We start from the raw sequence: 18,570 nt of genomic DNA on the forward strand, positions 1-18,570 counted from the left end.
AACATTACATATAAAAATCTAGAACTCGGGCAAATTAAATTGATTCATGACTTAACAGGAATATAGAGGAATATTTAGCTTATTACAAGTGATGTTCTTCTTGGAAATAAGACCCTAATTTAAGAGCATTTAAAAGTATACTTTGTTATTTCTAGTGTGGCAGAAAGGAGGCTGTAGGAAAATAAAGAATGGTTGATGTTTTAAACTTGAAATTAGACTTCTGAATTTGATCATTTTAATTGGCATTCTTAGTGGACATGACTTTCCCATGTTCACGAATGAATACGCAACCAGGGTAACTCATCATGTACAACCACAAGAATGGGAAGTTATATTCCATGTATGTATAATATGTCAAAATGCACTCTACTGCCATGTATATCTAAAAAGAACAAATGAAAAAATTGGAGGGGAGCCACTAAAAAAAAATAATAAAATTGGAATTCTTAAATATTTGTAAACTGACATCAACAAATACCTTTTTTCCGTTTATGTCAGCAAGCTTAACTCTGAACTTTGTTCTCTAACCTGTAATCTTTAAGTTTTCAATTGGGAGAATGCTTTGCTTTCTCCTAATTGTGGCTTTAGAGTCACAGTTTCTTAACCTTCATTTAATACTTAACTGAAATATTGCCTGTTTATAGAGCACAACCTGGAGCCACAATCCCAGATAATCCTTTGCAAGGCTTATGTAAATAAGGATTATAAATAAGTAAATGAAGCCCTTTCAGATTTGAAGGGAGAAGAAAAAACAATAAAACTATAGTTCTAATATAAATTTAATATGTCTTCCAGAGACTGACTTATTTATTTATTTTGGGGATTCAACCCAGGTTATCAATCATGCTAGGCAAGCCCTCTACTACTGAGCTACTCCCCAACCCTTCAATATTAAAAAGAAACTAAATCTTGATAATTAACCCTTGCTCAATAAAATTAAAAATCTATGAAAAGCTTCAAGCTGATCTCTGTAGCACTTACACAGCACAGTGAACTCACACGCACACTGGATGGTTAGGTATTAGGCTTTCAGAATTCTTGTGAAATTGAGATTCTAATTATTTCATTTTCAGCTGAAAAAAATTGTAGGCAGAGAAAGGGTTGACTAGCTAACCTGGCCCTGTGTGTTGGGGGAAGGATTTCACAAGAGGTTATATGTGTATGGTGAGTCTTCACTGAAAATAGACATTGGCAAAATGGACAAGGGTATTCTAGGCAGGGAGAGTATCAAGAGTAGGATCAGTTCATTGTGGTGATAGTATATAGGGTACACATACCTATGGGGGAATGGTGGCAGCTGAGGAATGTAGTTGAAAGTAGATTGAGAAAATCTTAGTCAACTAGAGTAAGGAGCTGAACTTTACCTTGTAGGCACCAGGAGCTATCACAGAGTACCAGGATGAGATTGGGCAAGAGAGGAGTAAAGGGAAGATCACTCTGACAACAGTGTGAATTAACTGAAGCAAGGGAGATCAAGAATTCTAACACTTAATTCTCTGACATGGAAAAGAAAAGTAGGCAGGACTGGATTCAGATAGGAATAATAGGATTTAAGGCATGTAGAAAAATTAGGTCTATGAGATTAATGTAAGTATTCAGTAAAGTGCTGCATTATGTAAAATCACACCCAAATACATAACAAGATGTGCCATGAATGATTAGAATGGATTTCCTGAAGGCTTTGGGCAGTCTGACTACATAAGAAGAGGTAGGTAGAACCTGCCGGCCAGTTTTGTTTCTGCCCCACTATTTAGAGACACTTGTTTAGAGCAGAGAAAGTATTATTTTGGCATCTTTTGGTACATGTGTCTTAGGACTAAGAGGTTTGTAGACATTTATGGTTCTTCATATGGATGCTGAAATGCTTAAAGTGAAAGCTTCTTATCTTGTTGCACGTGTTGGTCGTAAATGCAACTTCTAATGTTAATCTGAGGTTAGACCTGGGCATCTCTGTCAAGTTTATCAAAGTCCTGCCATGTTCTACTGTCAGTAGTTCTACTGGACTAAAGGCATTGCAGACTTACAGCAGTCAGTAGTTGTGTGAATATAGTGTGCTACAGAATATTGATTTGTTGGTACAGAAGTCTTGAATTAAGTTATAGAACATTCCTGATTTTCTTGACTTCCCTTTTTTGTACCACAAACGTATACAAATACTCATTTATATTTCCAACTATTTTAAATTTTATAAGTCTGATTTTATACACACAGAATATATATTAGCTAAATGTTACAAATTAGAGCATCTAAGTTTGCCCTTTTTTTTTTCCTGATTTGTTTGGGTTTGGAATCAGAAATTATTTTTACATGTGCTATCATTTCTTTTTCCTTTGATCTTAGAATGGTAAATTCTGATTCTTTTAACAGTTATTTATGCAACTAAAGTTGTAAATATAGAGAGCTGTGTTTTGCCTAGTACATACAATTAAATGAGAAATTACATTCACTTGAAAAATATATTTACTGTTGTACCTGATAAGTTAAAAACACATGAAGCAAAAAGTGACTAAAAGTAGAAAATGAGAAAATCATCTTCAGGGAGTTTTACCTGTTTTAGCAACTAATATATTAATCAGTCAAGTAGTCTATAAATTTTTAAGTGATTGGAATGATACAAATGAATCTAATGGATATAGCAAAAATACTGTGCCCAAAATTGCAGGCTACAGATTTTTTTCAAGAACATGTTGAGAGGAATAAACAAAACAACTTAGCTGCTTTCCTGGCATTGCATTTAAAACAAAAACATTCCCTTCTGATACAATAGTAAATATAAGAGCAAGATTATAAAACATTGAGTCATTTATCTTTAAGACTTTGAGAAAGGAGAAAATACTTTTTTCAAAGGTACTACAAGCACAAACTTTTAAAAAGCAGTTAATTGGACTAAATTAGGTATCAAGCATAAATAAAACTCAGTAACAAGAATATATTTGTCACCCACTGAAAAAAGAATGTAGAATATATTTTAAATCTCCTGTGTATCAATTAGGGGAAAAAAAAAAAAACGAACAATACAGAAGTGTGCAGACTGCAAGAAAGAAATATACAAAGAGACGTTCAAAATCATCAACTAAAAGGAAGTGTTAACTTCAGTGAGCAACAACTCACATCTGCCAGATTACCAAAGATTAAAAATATGACAATATAAAAAATTGTGAATTAAGAAAACGATCATTTATAAAGCCATGTTTTTTATAATCACAACTATAACTTGAACAGTGTCTTAAATGTAGTGTTAAATTTTCTTGAGTCACTTGCTAGGAGAAATCTAAACTTTGATCCATCTGTACTATTAGTTTTTATAGCTGCAATTTTAGAGTTTATAGGGGAAATGTTAAGCTTATTGGATAAATATTAACCCTGTTCAGATTCTCCTAGGTGTAGGGGCAGGAAATTACTGTGAATGACTATGAAGATAATAGCTCTAAAGGATTTGTTTTAAATTTAATTTCGAGGTGATAAGAGTAAACCAAGGAAGCTTGTCCAATAAGAGACCACATGCAGGAACAAAACTTTCCCTCTCAGGGGCTTGGTGCTAACTCAGTATTATCACCAACACAGTGCCCAGTGTAAACTAAAATTCAGCATCCTCTACACTAAATTATAAATTTAACTCATTATTAGATATTTGAAATTTAAGAGTCTCAAGTTGTTTTTAACTGTAGCACATGCAAAGTACGAACTGATTCCTCATAGAAGCAGCCAAGCTCCCTTGGCCATGGTTTTTCAGCTGGTCCGTTGCTGTGAAGTCAGATGCTTGACCTGGTTCTGATTCCTCTCCCAGGGGTTAGGACCAGGCTTCTCCATGTCCCAGGGGCACCTCACTCTTCTGCCCTTTCTGAGATGCTGCCATTTGTCTTCATCTTCTTACCTTTGCTCTTTCATTCTTTTCAAAAATCTACACAAATAGCTCCTTTACTCCTCTAAAATTGCCATTCATCAAGTTTAGAAATATCAGATATATTACCATCATGGAAATGGTGGAAGAACAGAATAAGTAAGTTAGGGATTCTTACTTATTTCTTTGAAATAATGGGTTCCTTTGTGGAAGTTTCAGCTAAAATTTGAGGCAATCAGTTTTAAACAGTTTGAACTATTCTGTAGAAAGGATGTATTGTGCCTACTATTCCAATAAAATTGGCATCTCATTATCTTCGTTTTATAGGTGGAAAAAGCATCAAATTTTCTTAAGTAGTCTTCCGATTTTCATGAAATAGTTCACTTTAACCTCAGGGGTTAACAGTTGTGTAATTTCATCAGACTATTTTAAATTGCTTTTGAATATTATCTTGAATCATGTTTGTATAAGAACTTTTTTAAAAAAAATTTTTAGTTGTTGAATGAACCTTTATTTTATTCATTTATTTATATATGGTGCTGAGATTCAAACACTGTGCCTCACAATGTGAGGCAAGCACTCCACCACTGAATCACAACCCCAGCCCTCTTTTTTTTTTTTAATAAGGCAGACTAATCCTTTTTCTTTTTTTAAACATTTCATTTAATTCATTTACTTTTATGTGGTGCTAAGGATCGAACCCAGTGCCTCACAGGTGCTAGACAAGCACTCTACCACTGAACCACAACCCCAGCCCCATAAGAGCATTTTTTGTGCAAATCTTTATCACTCAATTTAAAATGTACTTTTTATAAAAATGAATCAGATGATTTGACATGTACAATGTAACCTTGATTTTAATCTAATTCTAGAGCTTTTAATTATAAAATTTATTTTCATGTTTACCTTAATGAAATGAGAAAATCTTATTTTTGCATTACTGTTAATTTTGGTTATTTAATGGTATTAACTTGACATTTTAAATACAAATCTGTATTTACTACCATTGCCTCTAGGATACTGCTATTGTTCATCCAGTTCCCATTCGTATGACTCCAAGCAAAATCCACATGCAGGAAATGGAACTTAAAAGAACCGGCAGTGGTAAGGAAATTGTTACTAGATTGTATTTTAGTTTAGCTTCCAACCAAAACACATTATTTTGTGAAAGTATCGATTTCTTTCATAATTGCTTATATTTAAAACCTAGGGATTTCTACAGTTGTGTTTTTGTATACATTTGTTTGCTCATATTGCAGAGGGTTTTGCTTTTTGGTTTTGGTAGCAGGGATTGAATACAGCAATCCTTAACCACTGAGCCACATCCCTAGCCCCTTTTTTTTTTTTTTTTTTTTTAATTTTGAGACAGGGTCTCCCTAAGTTGCTAAGAGCCTCACTAAGTTGCTGCGACTGACTTTGAACTTGCAATATTCCTGCCTCAGCCTCCCAGACTACTGAAATTATAGGCATGTGCCACTGCACTGGGCTGTTGTTGCAGTTTTTTAAAGGAAATTGTTGATCTTAAATTATAAGGTTTTAAAATAAGGGCATGTTAATATCCTGGGTTTATGTAGTCACCATCATGAATTTATATTTAAAGTGTATTCAGTTTTTAACTAGAGATATATATGTAAAAATAAATTTTGGCCTTTGTGTAAATTTTGTAAGCTGTCTGTTTTGCTTGAACTCCTGGAATTCCCCTTCATTTTAGACAAAATGTTTTGGTTAAAGTTTCTAAAAGGTAATTTTTTTTTCTGTGCAAGTTAGCATCATAAATTAACTTATTTTATAGCCCAATATACGTGGTGTTTTGTTTAAGCCATTGCACTACCAAGGTAAAATTGAACAAGCAGACAAACTTTTTCATTATCAAGTATCATTTATTATGGCAGATGACAAAATTCTATATAAACAGGTTTACATTTATTTTTATTAAATATATTGTTTTATCTAATAACTCATGAATTTATCTGCCACTTCTTTGGAACATCTAAATTAAGTTTTATATTCTGAGCTTTATGAATTTATCAATTCAAATTCCTGTTTGTTTTTTTACCTATTAATTCTCTACTAGATCATACTAATCCCACCAGCCCATTACTTGTGAAATCATCTGACCTTTCAGAAGAAAATAAGATAAATTCATCTGTGAAATTTGCTTCTGGAAATACTGTAGGTAAGCAAATAAAAGATAATCTCACATTTTCCATTTGAAGTATATTAAGTATGGATGGATTTCAAATCTGAGTGCTTCAAGTGTGTGACCATTTAGTGCTATCTTCACTGAATAAGGTAGAAGATAGCCAACCCTTTTAAGCAGCCTACCCTGTCTATGAATAAGTGGCCGTCCTTCATTTCTACCTGCTTCAGGGCAGGCTGCTTATTTACTCTCCTCCCAGCTTGGTCCATTGGCTCTTCACTACTAATTCTTTCTTTCTCACAAAACTTTGTGGATATACTTATTCATTCAACCAGTGATAATTAGATACTGTGTGCCAGGTTCTATTCTAGGCACTGGGGATTTGCAGTAAACAAAACAGAAAAAAATTTTTGCCCATGTAGAGTATATTCTGTAAGAGAGAAAAGAGAACAAGGGGGAAAGAGCAACTCTTACATTAGAAAGTAATTAATACCATGTATAAAAATAAAGCTGGAAATGGAAGAAGGCATGAAGTGTTCAAAAAAAGGCCTTACCGAAAGATGGCATTTGATGGCAGAGTGATTGGCACAGGGAACAAAGTAAAGCCCTGAGAAAGGAAACTTGCTTCTGCTGGAGCTGCAAGCACATGGAGAATAGAAGATTTGGCAAGTCAGTGTAGTAAGTGGTAGAATAGTAAAAAGGAGCAGTGTAAGACTTTGACCTTTACTGAGTGGAAAAGCTATTAGAAGGTTCTGAATAAAGAAGTGAAATAATCTGAAGTTCCTTTTTTTTTAAAAAAAAAAAAAAAAAAAAACAGAGTCACTCTGTCTGTTCTAGTGATAACAGATGAAAAGAAGCCCAGAGTTGACACAGGTAGAGACAGTTCAGGAGAGAGTTACAATAATTCAGGCAAGAGAAGACAGTGGCTTGGTCTAGCCATAGTAGCAGTGGATGTACTGAGATGTGGTCAGATTTGGGGCTGAATTTTGAACATTTCCTAGGGAAAGGCCACAGGGTTTGTTTACCTCTGTGGTGTAAGATATGAGAGTCAGGGGTGATTCAAGGGCTTTTAGTTTTCTGTAACTGGGAAATGAGGAAGGCTGTCCTGACAGCAGGTTTGTGAGGAAAGAATTAAAAGTTCAATCTTGGGCATCTAAAATTTGACATATATGTTAGAACATCCAGGTGGAAATATGTTCATGTTAGCATCATTCTTTTACCAATTAAGTAATTCCATAATATGACAAGAAAAAAGCAAAAGGGTAAGTTTTGAAATGAAATTAGACTAAATAAACAGTACCTAATTTATAACTCTTAAAAGTGTATGTTTTTTTCCTTGAGTTTCTATTTTTTTTTTTTTTTTAATTCTGTTGTAACTGTTAGTCAATTTTTGGGGTTCACTGCTGTTTTCTAAGACTTTGAGGAAATAGAAAAATCAAGGACCCCTACCTAATAAACTGTATTATTGTCAGCATATGTTTTGGCATTTTTATTTTTCACAATTTTAAAGTTCATTTTCTTTATTTTAAATATTTTTAAATTTGTTCTTTGAAGGTGGCTTTTTTCATTACAAAGCAATTCACATTTAACTGCAGAACTGTAATACCTAAACAAACAAAATAATTATTCATATTCTCACTATTCTACAAATGACCATGGTTAACAAAATCATTATCATCTTTAATTCTCGTTCTGTGGGTGTATTAATACAGGTTGAGCAATCTTAATATGAAATGTTTCAGAATCCCAAATTTTTTGATTGATGACATGACACCACAAGTAGAAAATTCCACACTGAAAGTCATGTGATGGATTATAGTCAAAACACAGGCATATGTAATTACTTTCAGACTGTGTGTATAAGGTATATATGAAACAGATTTTGTGTTTAGAGATCCATAAGACATCTCATTAAGTATATGCAAATACTTCAGAATCCATAAAAAAATTGGAAACAAAATATTTCTGGCCTCAAGCATTTCAAATAAGGTATATTCAATCTGTAGTTTTGTTTTTGAATAATATGAAATCATAATATATATATAACATTTTGTGACTTATTTTGAATATTCTGTATCATTAATTTTTTAAATTATAATTTGCTGTATACATATGCATGATTTATTTGATTGATATCTAATTTTTTACAGTTAGTAACATTAGGGTGAACCATTACCTATTAGCAATCTTTGAATATCTCTGATTTGAAACAGTATCTCACTTATATTTGTTTGGGTTAGATAGAGCAAAGAGTAAAGAAATGATTATTATTAAATAGGACATATCCCATTTATCAGCAGATGGTTACAGTAGTTCAGACTCTTTTACTTCTGACCCAGAACAGATCGGGAGCAATGTAACTCGTCAAAGGTCAGTATTTCTGTCAATTAAAAATGTGTTAAAATATCTTGATGCGTTTTTAATTTTGATGCAATTTAATATTCAAAATTATTTAGAACCATATACAAATTATTTTGTTCTCTGGAGGTTGTTAGGTAACCTGTTGGTAATATGTAAAAGACAAGTAATTTTCCATTCTTTCCAAATTAAATAGAAAATAAAATGAAATCCTGGTTTTTTCACGTATTTTGTGGAAGTTTAAAAGCTGATAACTTCTTGGCAATAGAAACTTAATATAGTCATTTTTGCAGCAAAACAGAATAGTGAGAGTCTAAAGTAATAAATGTATAGGTTATGGCAAATACCAAAAGAATTCTGTTTTCTAACACCATCCAACACAGCCCAACAGTGGGCTTCCCACTCCCCTGACTCTAAACTTTTGTGTTACATTAAACCTTAGTCACAAACAAATTGTGTGGGATAGGGTGGAGGATGGTAAGGGATTTGTCTGTGAGGACTTTGCCATCCGCTCAAAACTGTGTACAGGACAGCATATTTCTCCCCTCATGTTTTGCATGTGGTAAATATCCTTTTGCCACATGCTTATAGACTGTAAAGAGACTAATACAAAATTTCCAAGGAACTTTACAGTCAGAAGTCTGCTCACTTCTTTCCAGTTCTTCATGTAGTTCTTCCTGTGTTTCTTAAGAGTTCTTAGTCATCTTGGATTTTATTCTTCTTATCCCTATATATGAAGACCAGATTGCCAGTATCCATGGAGACCCTTTTCAGAAGAAGACTGAAAGTAGAAAGAAGACTTCAGTAGCAAAGAAGTGAATCTCTAGGGCGAGTTGAGCTTAAGTATAATCACCTCTTAAGTAAGATGATCTTTGGTGAAACACAGTGGGCACCTCAGATAGTTTACCCAGGTTCCACCTCAGCTTATCAGACTCCAAACTTTAATAAGTTGAAAGGTAAACCATATTTTAAAGTAGAGTTTCTCTTTTTTGAAAATAGTCTTTCAGACTATTATTACCTTTAGTTGAATAGAGAAGCAGCCTGTGGTTTGCAGTCTAACTTGAAATCATCTTGACAACTAACTTCCAAATTTTTTAAATGTTTAATGTTTTACTTTGCAACATAAAACAACCATGGCATAATAATGCTGTCTTTGTTTATGGTTATATTTGAATAGGTACTGCTTGAGAAAATGTCATGCTAGTAAGGTCATTGGCTGCTTAGCCAAGTTTGAATACTTTAAAAAATTTTCCAATACGAATAGCATGACCAATTTTTATGGGGTGAATTTTGCAGGTCTCATTCAGGAACTTCACCTGATAACACTGCACCACCACCTCCCCCCCCACGGCCACAGCCCTCTCATTCTAGATCATCATCCTTAGATATGAATCGGAGCTTTACAGTCACCACAGGTAGGGGCCAAAGAAGCACAATGTATATTATCATTTAGTTTTAAACTTAATGCAAGACATAAGACATTTTATTTCCATTCCTCTTAATATGTCTTATTTATTATATTTTTCTGAAGAAGAAATCTGGATTAAAGACACATCAAATGAAGAGGAATGTTTTTTCTTAGGGACTTTTTGTGTGTTTGATTGGAAATAATACATATGACAACTGGAGGTATAACTCAGGAAATTTAAAAAGAAGATGTAGGAATATCAGGGGTAGGAGAATAATAGGCCTTAACTTGGCTAATGAAAGGGAGGGAACAGTCATAACTTTAAGATTTCAATGTTTTGTACAACTGACAGTATTATTATTACATTGATTGAAACAGAAATGTTAGGGACAAGGGTAATGAGGTCATGTTTTAATCATTATGAGTTTGGAATGCTAAGGAAAAATATAACTAATTAGCAGGCCACTGGATCTTGAGCAAAGACTGATGTAATGTTTAGAATTATTTGCATAGAAATGATAGAGTGAAGTATTAAAAAAGAAAAATTTGGAAATCTTCATATCTGATAGTTAAATAGTAATCAGAAATACAGGGGGAAAAGATAAGAATGTATTCTTGTATGGAAACAGACAGGAGAGCTTATTAGTAGTCTCTCATGTATCAGAGTTCACAAGAGAAATGAGGTCTGAGGAATGGTCAAGAGATTTGGCCAATGGGTCATATAGACTATTGTACAAGATAGTATTCACCATCCTATAATTATCATTCTTAGAAATGTTTGTCATGTGGTCACATTGATTCAGCCTGTTTTTTCTATTAGCAAAGTGACTATATATTTGCTAAAAAGAAGACTTGCATATTCACACAGGACAACAACAGGCTGGAGTTGTTGCCCAACCTCCTGCAGTGCCTCCAAGACCGCAGCCCTCACAGGTAATTCTCCAAGGTATTTGTTACTAAATGTTGGCTATTATAGTCCTCATGATCAATTTGTCTGTTGGATGTTTAATTATATTATACACTTGTTTTGGAAGATCAGGAATCACCTAATAATTATCCTTAATGAGTATTCATTCAATGAAGATAAGGATTTTGGAAGATAAGGATTCCAATAATAACCTGGGTTATTTCTTGGAAGATCCTTAAATGTAAAATCAATGTATATTGTTTTCAACAATGAATCTGCTGAGAAAGAAATTAGAAACACAGTTCCATTTCACAGTTTCATAATAGGCTCAAAAAAAAAAGAAAGAAATGCCAAGGAAGTGAAAGACCTCTACGGTGAAAACTAAAGAATATTAAAGAAAGAAATTAAAGAAGACACATAAAGATGGAGAGACCTCCCATCCTCATGGATAGGCAGAATTCATATTGTCAAGATGGCCATACTGCCAAAAACAATATTCAGATTCAGTGCAATCCTCATCAAAATACCAATGGCATTCCTCACAGATCTAGAAAAAAACAGTCCAAAAATTTCATTTGGAAGAATGAAGTCTCAGGATAGCCAAAGCAATTCTAGGACAAAAAAGCAATGCTGGAGGCATCGCAATACCAAACTTCAAATTATACTACTGAGCTGTAGTAACAAAAAGTGCATGATACTGGCATAAAAACAGACATATAAACCAGTGGCAAAGAGTAGAAGATACAGAGACAAAACCACAAATCTACATTCATCTGATCCTTGACAAAAATGCCAAAAATGTACATTGGAGAAAAGATGGCCTTTTCAATGAATGGTACTGGAGAAACTGGTTATCCATATGTAGAAGAATGAGACTAGACCCCCATTCTCTGTCTGCACAAAAGTCAACTCAAAATGGGTCAAAGACCTAGGAATTTGATCAGAAACTATGCAACTCCTAGAAGTAAAAGAAGGTCAACAATACAGCACACAGGCACAGGCAATGACTTTCTCAGTAGGATCCCTAAACTTCAGGAAATAATACCGAGAGTTAATAAATGGGATGGCATCAAATTAAAAAATCTTCATAGCAAAGGAAACAATTAGGAGTGTGAAGAGAGAACCTACAGACTGGGAGAAAATCTTTACTATCTACTCTTTTTTTATTTTATATTATTTATTTATTTATTTTTTTTTTTTGCAGTGCTGGGGATCAAACCCAGGGCTTTGGGCTTGCAAGGCAAACACTCTACCGACTGAGCTATCTCCCCAGCCCCTAGCTACTCTTTTAACAGAGAATTATCTAGAAATTATAAAGAACTCAAACACCAAAAAAATCAAATAACCCTATTAATAAATGGGTAAATGAAGCAAACACACTTTTCAAAAGAAGAAATGGAAATGACCAACAAATATATGAAAACCTGTTCAATGTCATTATCCAATTAGAAATATCAAAACTACACTGAGATTTCATCTCATACCAGTCAGAATGTCAGTCATCAAGAATACAAATAATCAGGAGATCCAAGATGGCGGACTAGAGGAAGACTGCATTCTTTGTCACTCCGTAACTCAAATTTCAAGCAGTGGAAATCTGTTTGTGAGGCAGTCTTTGCTGCTCATGGATCCCCTGCTGTTTACCCCATTTGTCCACCTCAATCACCTGCAGTCTGCCAACATAACAACTACCTTTTGTGTGCAGATCACTCACTGACTGCCACCTATCATCCGCCATTTGCCCGTCTGCCTGCCTCTTGCCTGCCTTTCACCTACCTATCACCCACCAGGTGCCTGCTGTTGCCTGGGAGTCCACTGTCAGAGTACCTACAGGTTTGGTTATATGTGGCTGCTGCCCTTTTGGGACGACAGGCAGGACCTGCAGGACCCCTCAGCCTGATTGACCACGCCCCACCTCCAGGACCCCTGGCCCAACCAACTGCACCCCACACAGACTCAGCGCCCATGCCCTGCACTGCAAATCTCCATTTGCCAATACGTGTGGAAGCCAGTGTAGCCATCTTGGATTATTCTGAAAGCGGTAGCTTCCATTTCTAGATGTAGCCAGTCCCATCCTGAGATGCCTGCTGGAAGCTGGAAGCTCATTTTCAGGTATCTCTCAAGTGTCAGCAACTGAAGACTGGGAGTTTTGAATAGAATATGACTGTTAGAGTGTAGTTTTTTTTTTTTTTTTTTTTTTTTTCCTCCTCTTTGAAAATTTTTAAGTTTTTATTTCTTTATTTTTCTCACTCTATTTTCCTTTGGTTTACCTGTTTCCTCAGAGTATCTTTCTCCCTTTTCTCATGCTAACCAACTGTTTTTGATTCTGCTTTCACTCTTCCTATGATCTAGTACTTTTATATACTCTTTTCTTATTATCCCATTAACAGTTATATCCTACATCCCTCCCCATCCTCTTTGTCCACCATTAGAAATTGTAGACCTCATTGCAAATCTATTTGTTATACTGAAGATAATAATTGGACTCATCCTCTCTGTTTATTATGACAATAATAATATCGTCATAGGGGCTCTTTGGTTTAGGGCTGCATATTGTCTGTACTGGGTGCTGCTAATATTGATCTCCCTCTTAAAGAAGAGGTTTTGAAAACCTGCAGGGTCACTCTAAGCCTATAGGGGGGAACTGCAACACCCCAGATCTGCACTGCTAGAGGAGAAGATATGTGAACAACATGAAAAAACAAGGGAAAAAAGTGTTCCAAACAAACCAAAATTCTGTATTAATAGAATCCAATGACAGCATGGTAGAAGAAATGTCAAAGGAGTTCAGAATATACTTAATTAAAAGGATTCACGAAGCAAAGGATGAGATAAGAGAGCAAATGCAGGCAATGAATGATCACTCCGATAAACAGTTGAAAGTGCAACTGCAGGAAGCTAAAGATCATCTCAACAAAGAGATAGAGATTCTGAAAAAAAAATCAAACAAATCCTTGAAGGTAACAGTAAACCAAATAAAAAGCCCAGTTGAAAGCATCACCAACAGACTAGATCACTTAGAAGACAGAACCTCAGACAATGAAGACAAAATATTTAATCTTGAAAATAAAGTTGACCACACAGAGAAGATGGTAAGAAATCATGAATGAAACCTCCAAGAACTATGGAACATCTTGAAAAGACCAAATTTAAGAATTATCAGGATTGAGGAAGGCACAGAGGTACAAACCAAAGGAATGAACAACCTATTCAATGAAATAATACCAGAAAATTTCCCAAGCCTGAAGAACGAAATGGAAAATCAAATACAAGAGGCTTATAGAACACCAAATGCACAAAATCACCACAGATCCACAGCAAGGCACATTATAATGAAAATATCCAAATAAAGATAGAATTTCAAAGACTGCGAGAGAAAAGCATCAGATTACATATAGGGGGAAAACAATACAGATATCAGCAGACTTTAATTATTCCTATAACATTTACTGACTACTTCTTTTTCCCAGTGATTTGAGATGATGTAATCTTTATACATTCAATTTCTTTATGTATCTGAGTGTACTTACTTCTGGGCATTCTGTTTTGCTAATAGACCAATATGATACTCTTAAATTATTTAGGCTTTTAAAAATGCCTTAACGTGTTTTAGTGCTGGTCCCGCTTCTATGTTTTTTTTTTTTTTTTCCACTAAATTTAGCATCATGTGGTATAGCTTAAAACTGTTTTCATTGAGATTTTGTTAAATGTACAAATTAATTTACACAATAATATGGTCCTTCTATTTGTAGAAAGGCTATTTTTTTGCCTTCAGTGTTCTTTTTATTTTTAATAGGTCTCACATTTTTATTGACAAACATTAATATATTTGTTACTATTATATATGAAATCCTTTCTTCCATTAAATCTTCCAAAAGACTGTTTGAATATATGTAAACTACTGATTTTTGTATGTTGATTTTATACTTGGTAATCTAATTGAGCTATCTTACTGTTTGTAGTAGCTTTTAATAAAATACCTTGAATCTTTCCCAAAAAATATATAAATAAATAAAGAATACAAATGATAATGTTGGAGAGGATTAAGAAAAAGGAACAATTTTATACTGTTTGTGGGATTGTTAATTAGTCCAACCAGTATGGAAATCATTATGGAGGTTCCTCAAAAGACTGGGCATGGAACCTCCATAAGACCAGCTGTACTACTCCTCAGTACTTATCCTAAAGAATTAAAGTCATACAAATGCCAGATAGTACACTGGGTCTACATTTAGTTTATTTTCTGCCCAGGGAATACAGACTAGTTAATTTGCTTACATAAGGTTTAAGTTTATTGCGTGGTTCTCCAAACACTTGAGCTAATGAACTGTGCATACAAATAATGTCAGTTTGGGGACAAAAAAAAGTACAACCAGCCCTTTGTATCCATGTGTACTACATCTGTGGATTCAATTAATAGCAAATTGAAAATATTTGAAAAAATGTATCTGTACTAAAAAAAACAAAACTAAAGTCATCATATTATATTTACACGTGTATGCACATGTTTATAGCAGCACAATTCACAATAGCCAAACTGTGGGACCAGCCTAGTGTTCATCAACAGATGCATGGATAAAGAAAAATGTGATATATATACACAATGGAGTTTTATTCAGCCATAAAGAAAAATGAAATTATGTCATTTGCAGGAAAAGTGGATGGAACTGGAGACCATTATGTCAAGTGAAATAAGCCAAACTCAGAAGGTCAGGGATTATATGTTTCTCTCTCATGTTGAAACTAGAGAGGAAAAAGGAAAAGAAAGGGGGTAGGGTGGTTTTGTCTAACGATAATCCAAGGGGGATCAGTAGAGTAAAAAGGACCATGAGTGGAAGGAGGGGAGTGGGAAGAAGTGCTAGGGAGTGATATTGACTAAATTATATTGTTATATTGTGTGCATGTACAAATATGTAGCAAGAAATCCCATCATTATGTACAACTGTAATGTACCAATAAAAATGTGGAAAGAGAAAAAAATAAAAACACATACAGAATGTTACGTAACATACAGAATGTTTGTAATGAAAAAATATTGGAAAAAATCCTACAAATAAAGCAATTTAATAAACCTTATACTATCTTGATAAAGGAGAACTTAGCAGAAAGAATAGTAGATTTTAGATATGAGCTGCCTGTCCATTAATACCCTGGGGTCTAGCAGTTACAAGAGTAATCCCACTGCATCTCCCTGGATATGTTCCTACTTCAGTAAAAGAAGTGTTAAAGACCTCTGCATCCCTTTCAGGGAGAACTGAAATGCCGCAGTAGATATACTTATAAAATGCTTTGGAACAGACTTAGTGGGTAGTAAAGTCAAGAATGACATGAGAAGGTAAAAGTAAAATGAAGGAAGAAAGATTGGAACAGGGACTTGAAAGATACAGTAGTATTTTCTGGGGAGAAGGCATGTTCAGTCAGCCTGTCATTCTTCAGAGGAAAACCAGTTAGTTCATTACAACTGGAGTGGACATGAGGGAATGAAAAATGAAGCTAGACAGGAAGGAAGGAGGCAAAGTATCTCCTAAGTGATGGAAAAAATTTAAAGGGTAAATAGGGAAGAGACTTCTGATGTATTCCTGTAGCATCCTTTAATTCTTTTGTCATTAAAACCTCTCACACTCTTATTTTAATTGTTTATCTCTTATCCTGCACTGGACTGTCACCTTTATTAGTGGATGAGCCTTATTTGTTTTGTTCACTCTTATATCCACAGTGCCTGGCACCAAGTAGATACCCAGTAAATGATTTTTAGACTGAAGATTTTAGCAGCATTGGTGCAGTGTTGGACAAATTGAAAAAAGTGGGAAGTACACCTGACCTGTTGGGAGAATAGTTCTTTTGCACTTCAAAAATAACTGCCTTTTACAGAAACATAAAGAAGAATTTTTCAGAATAACTTTTTAGAGGCACAAACTATTGTGCAATACCCCAATTAAGGGGGAAAAAAATGCAAGAATTGGGCAGGGCCAGACCTTCTCCTCTCCTTTAATGTACTTTTTTTTTTTTTTTTTTTTCAATAAAAACTTTGAAAAAGTATCTTTATTGGAGCTTTATCATCTTAATGCTTTTGAGTGTCTGTTTTTCACTGATGGTTTAAAGATTTATTTATAATTAAATGTCATTGTAGTATACTACATGAATTTACAGATAATATACATAATTTATTATAAGGTAATTCAAAATATACTACAATACAGCTAATATGTTGTAATATATTTTACAGTATATTTTCAAAGAAAAAATAGACTGCTTTGTGGTACTGATATGCCCAAAAAAATGAGTTTCTCTGTTCTAAACCATTATCCAGGCTCCTGGTCCCACTGTACATCGTCCAGTGGATGCTGATGGCCTAATGACTCACACTAGTACCTCACCTCAGCAGATACCAGAGCAACCAAATTTTGCAGATTTCAGTCAATTTGAAGTGTTTGCTGCATCAAATGTAAATGAAGAACAAGATGATGAAGCTGAGAAACATTCAGAGGTCTTGCCGGTCAGTTTTCAAAGCTTAGCTAATTTGTGGCATTCTCTTCCCATATCACGCTCTTAAAGCCTATCTGTGAACGGAACTCCTGATAAGACAAATTGTAGGTGGCACACCAATGAGTAAAATATGGGCTGCTCCCTCTTTGGGAGTATTCATATTGCCTTGGGTCAGTGCTTCTCAACTTTTTTTCTTGGCCTCTAATACCTGTTGGTTGCAGTATAATGCTAAGAATCTGAATCTGGTATGGTATGAAAAGACAAAAACACAGCTAGCTGATCCTGGATAAAACACTTCTCCAGGGTTTAATGCTGAGCATCTGATTGTGTGATTTGTAAAGATTCTGTGAGATAAGAGGACATGGTTACTATAATGTTTATCCAGTTTGTGTAAGTCGTCTTAGTTAGGCAAACTTACAAACTAGACAATGTCAAAATGTACTCTGCATTCCAGGAGACCATGCTATAGTTCTAGTGGCAAAGAGTATTACTAAAAATCTCTGACTTAAACCACTAGGTATAAATATAAAGTTGAAGGGACTAGAAGAATTCCAAAATCTCTATACTAATTGTTTCAACCAATATTGAGCCTCTCCATCGGATTCAAAAAGACATGTTTATTTATTTGACTAACACGGCTTAGATAAATGTGTCATATAGATTTGATCTGTGGAAAATTTCCTACTGGCCACTAATTTCAACATAAACTTTCTGCCTGGCCATTAGGCGAAAAGGGCTGCACCTAGGAAGGCAGGAATGGGTCTGAGGGCAAGTGCAGATGTGTAAGAGTACTGGTACTCACATCTCTGGGTGGGTGCATTCCCTCCCCAACTATAAGAACTTTCCAACCACCACCTGGAGGGTCAGTACAATGACTGCATCCTTATTCACCCTTCCTTCCCCCATCAATGTTGACCTTCCCCCTTCTCTTCCCTTTAATACTGGAGAAAGGTCTCTTCCCTTTAATACTGGAGAAAGGACATTTAATGTGGTTTTTTTCAAGTTCCTTCTCATCCTCTGAGATCTCAGTTTTCTGAATATTAGATATTTTTCAGAATATTAAAGTTTTACTCTGATTTGTTACATATACTATATTCGTGCATAATTATATATTACTTATATGTTGTTAACATAATAATGTGTTCATCTCTAGGTTGAAAAAGCTTCTGATCCTGCAAGTTCTCTTCGAGTTGCCAAAACAGATAGTAAAATAGAAGAAAAGACAGCTGCTAGTGTTCCTGCCAATGTGGTATGCAAAAAGTCTTTTATAGAGAAAGAACTTCACATTGTACATAAGTAAACCCAGTGTTGATTATACCATTAATATTTTACCATACTTGCTTTCTTTCTCCCTTCGTTTTGTAAATCCTTATCTCTTTTATGCATTTCAAATTACAAATTCAATATTCATTTCCCTTGAGGGAGTAATT

General features: G+C 34.5%; 1 protein-coding gene across 11 annotated transcripts in view; it reads left to right on the plus strand.

Annotated features, from left to right (window-relative positions):
• The window catches only part of REPS1 (RALBP1 associated Eps domain containing 1), a gene marked incomplete at its 5' end in the record, with an annotated part of 111,356 nt that overhangs the window by 71,183 nt on the left and 21,603 nt on the right, over positions 1–18,570 (plus strand). For 7 of the 11 annotated variants that reach the window (XM_079148045.1, XM_079148046.1, XM_079148038.1 and 4 more), the window contains 7 exons: positions 4,858–4,945; positions 5,916–6,017; positions 8,279–8,351; positions 9,636–9,754; positions 10,616–10,680; positions 16,965–17,150; positions 18,294–18,389. In XM_079148045.1, coding sequence (XP_079004171.1) covers positions 4,858–4,945; positions 5,916–6,017; positions 8,279–8,351; positions 9,636–9,754; positions 10,616–10,680; positions 16,965–17,150; positions 18,294–18,389 — 729 coding nt within the window. The remainder of the gene's footprint in view (positions 1–4,857; positions 4,946–5,915; positions 6,018–8,278; positions 8,352–9,635; positions 9,755–10,615; positions 10,681–16,964; positions 17,151–18,293; positions 18,390–18,570) is intronic. The other 4 variants (XM_079148047.1, XM_079148039.1, XM_079148041.1 and 1 more) reach the window with 1 other exon arrangement.

The sequence above is a fragment of the Sciurus vulgaris genome (genome assembly GCF_902686455.1).
Source record: "Sciurus vulgaris genome assembly, chromosome: 7".
NCBI lineage: Eukaryota > Metazoa > Chordata > Mammalia > Rodentia > Sciuridae > Sciurus > Sciurus vulgaris.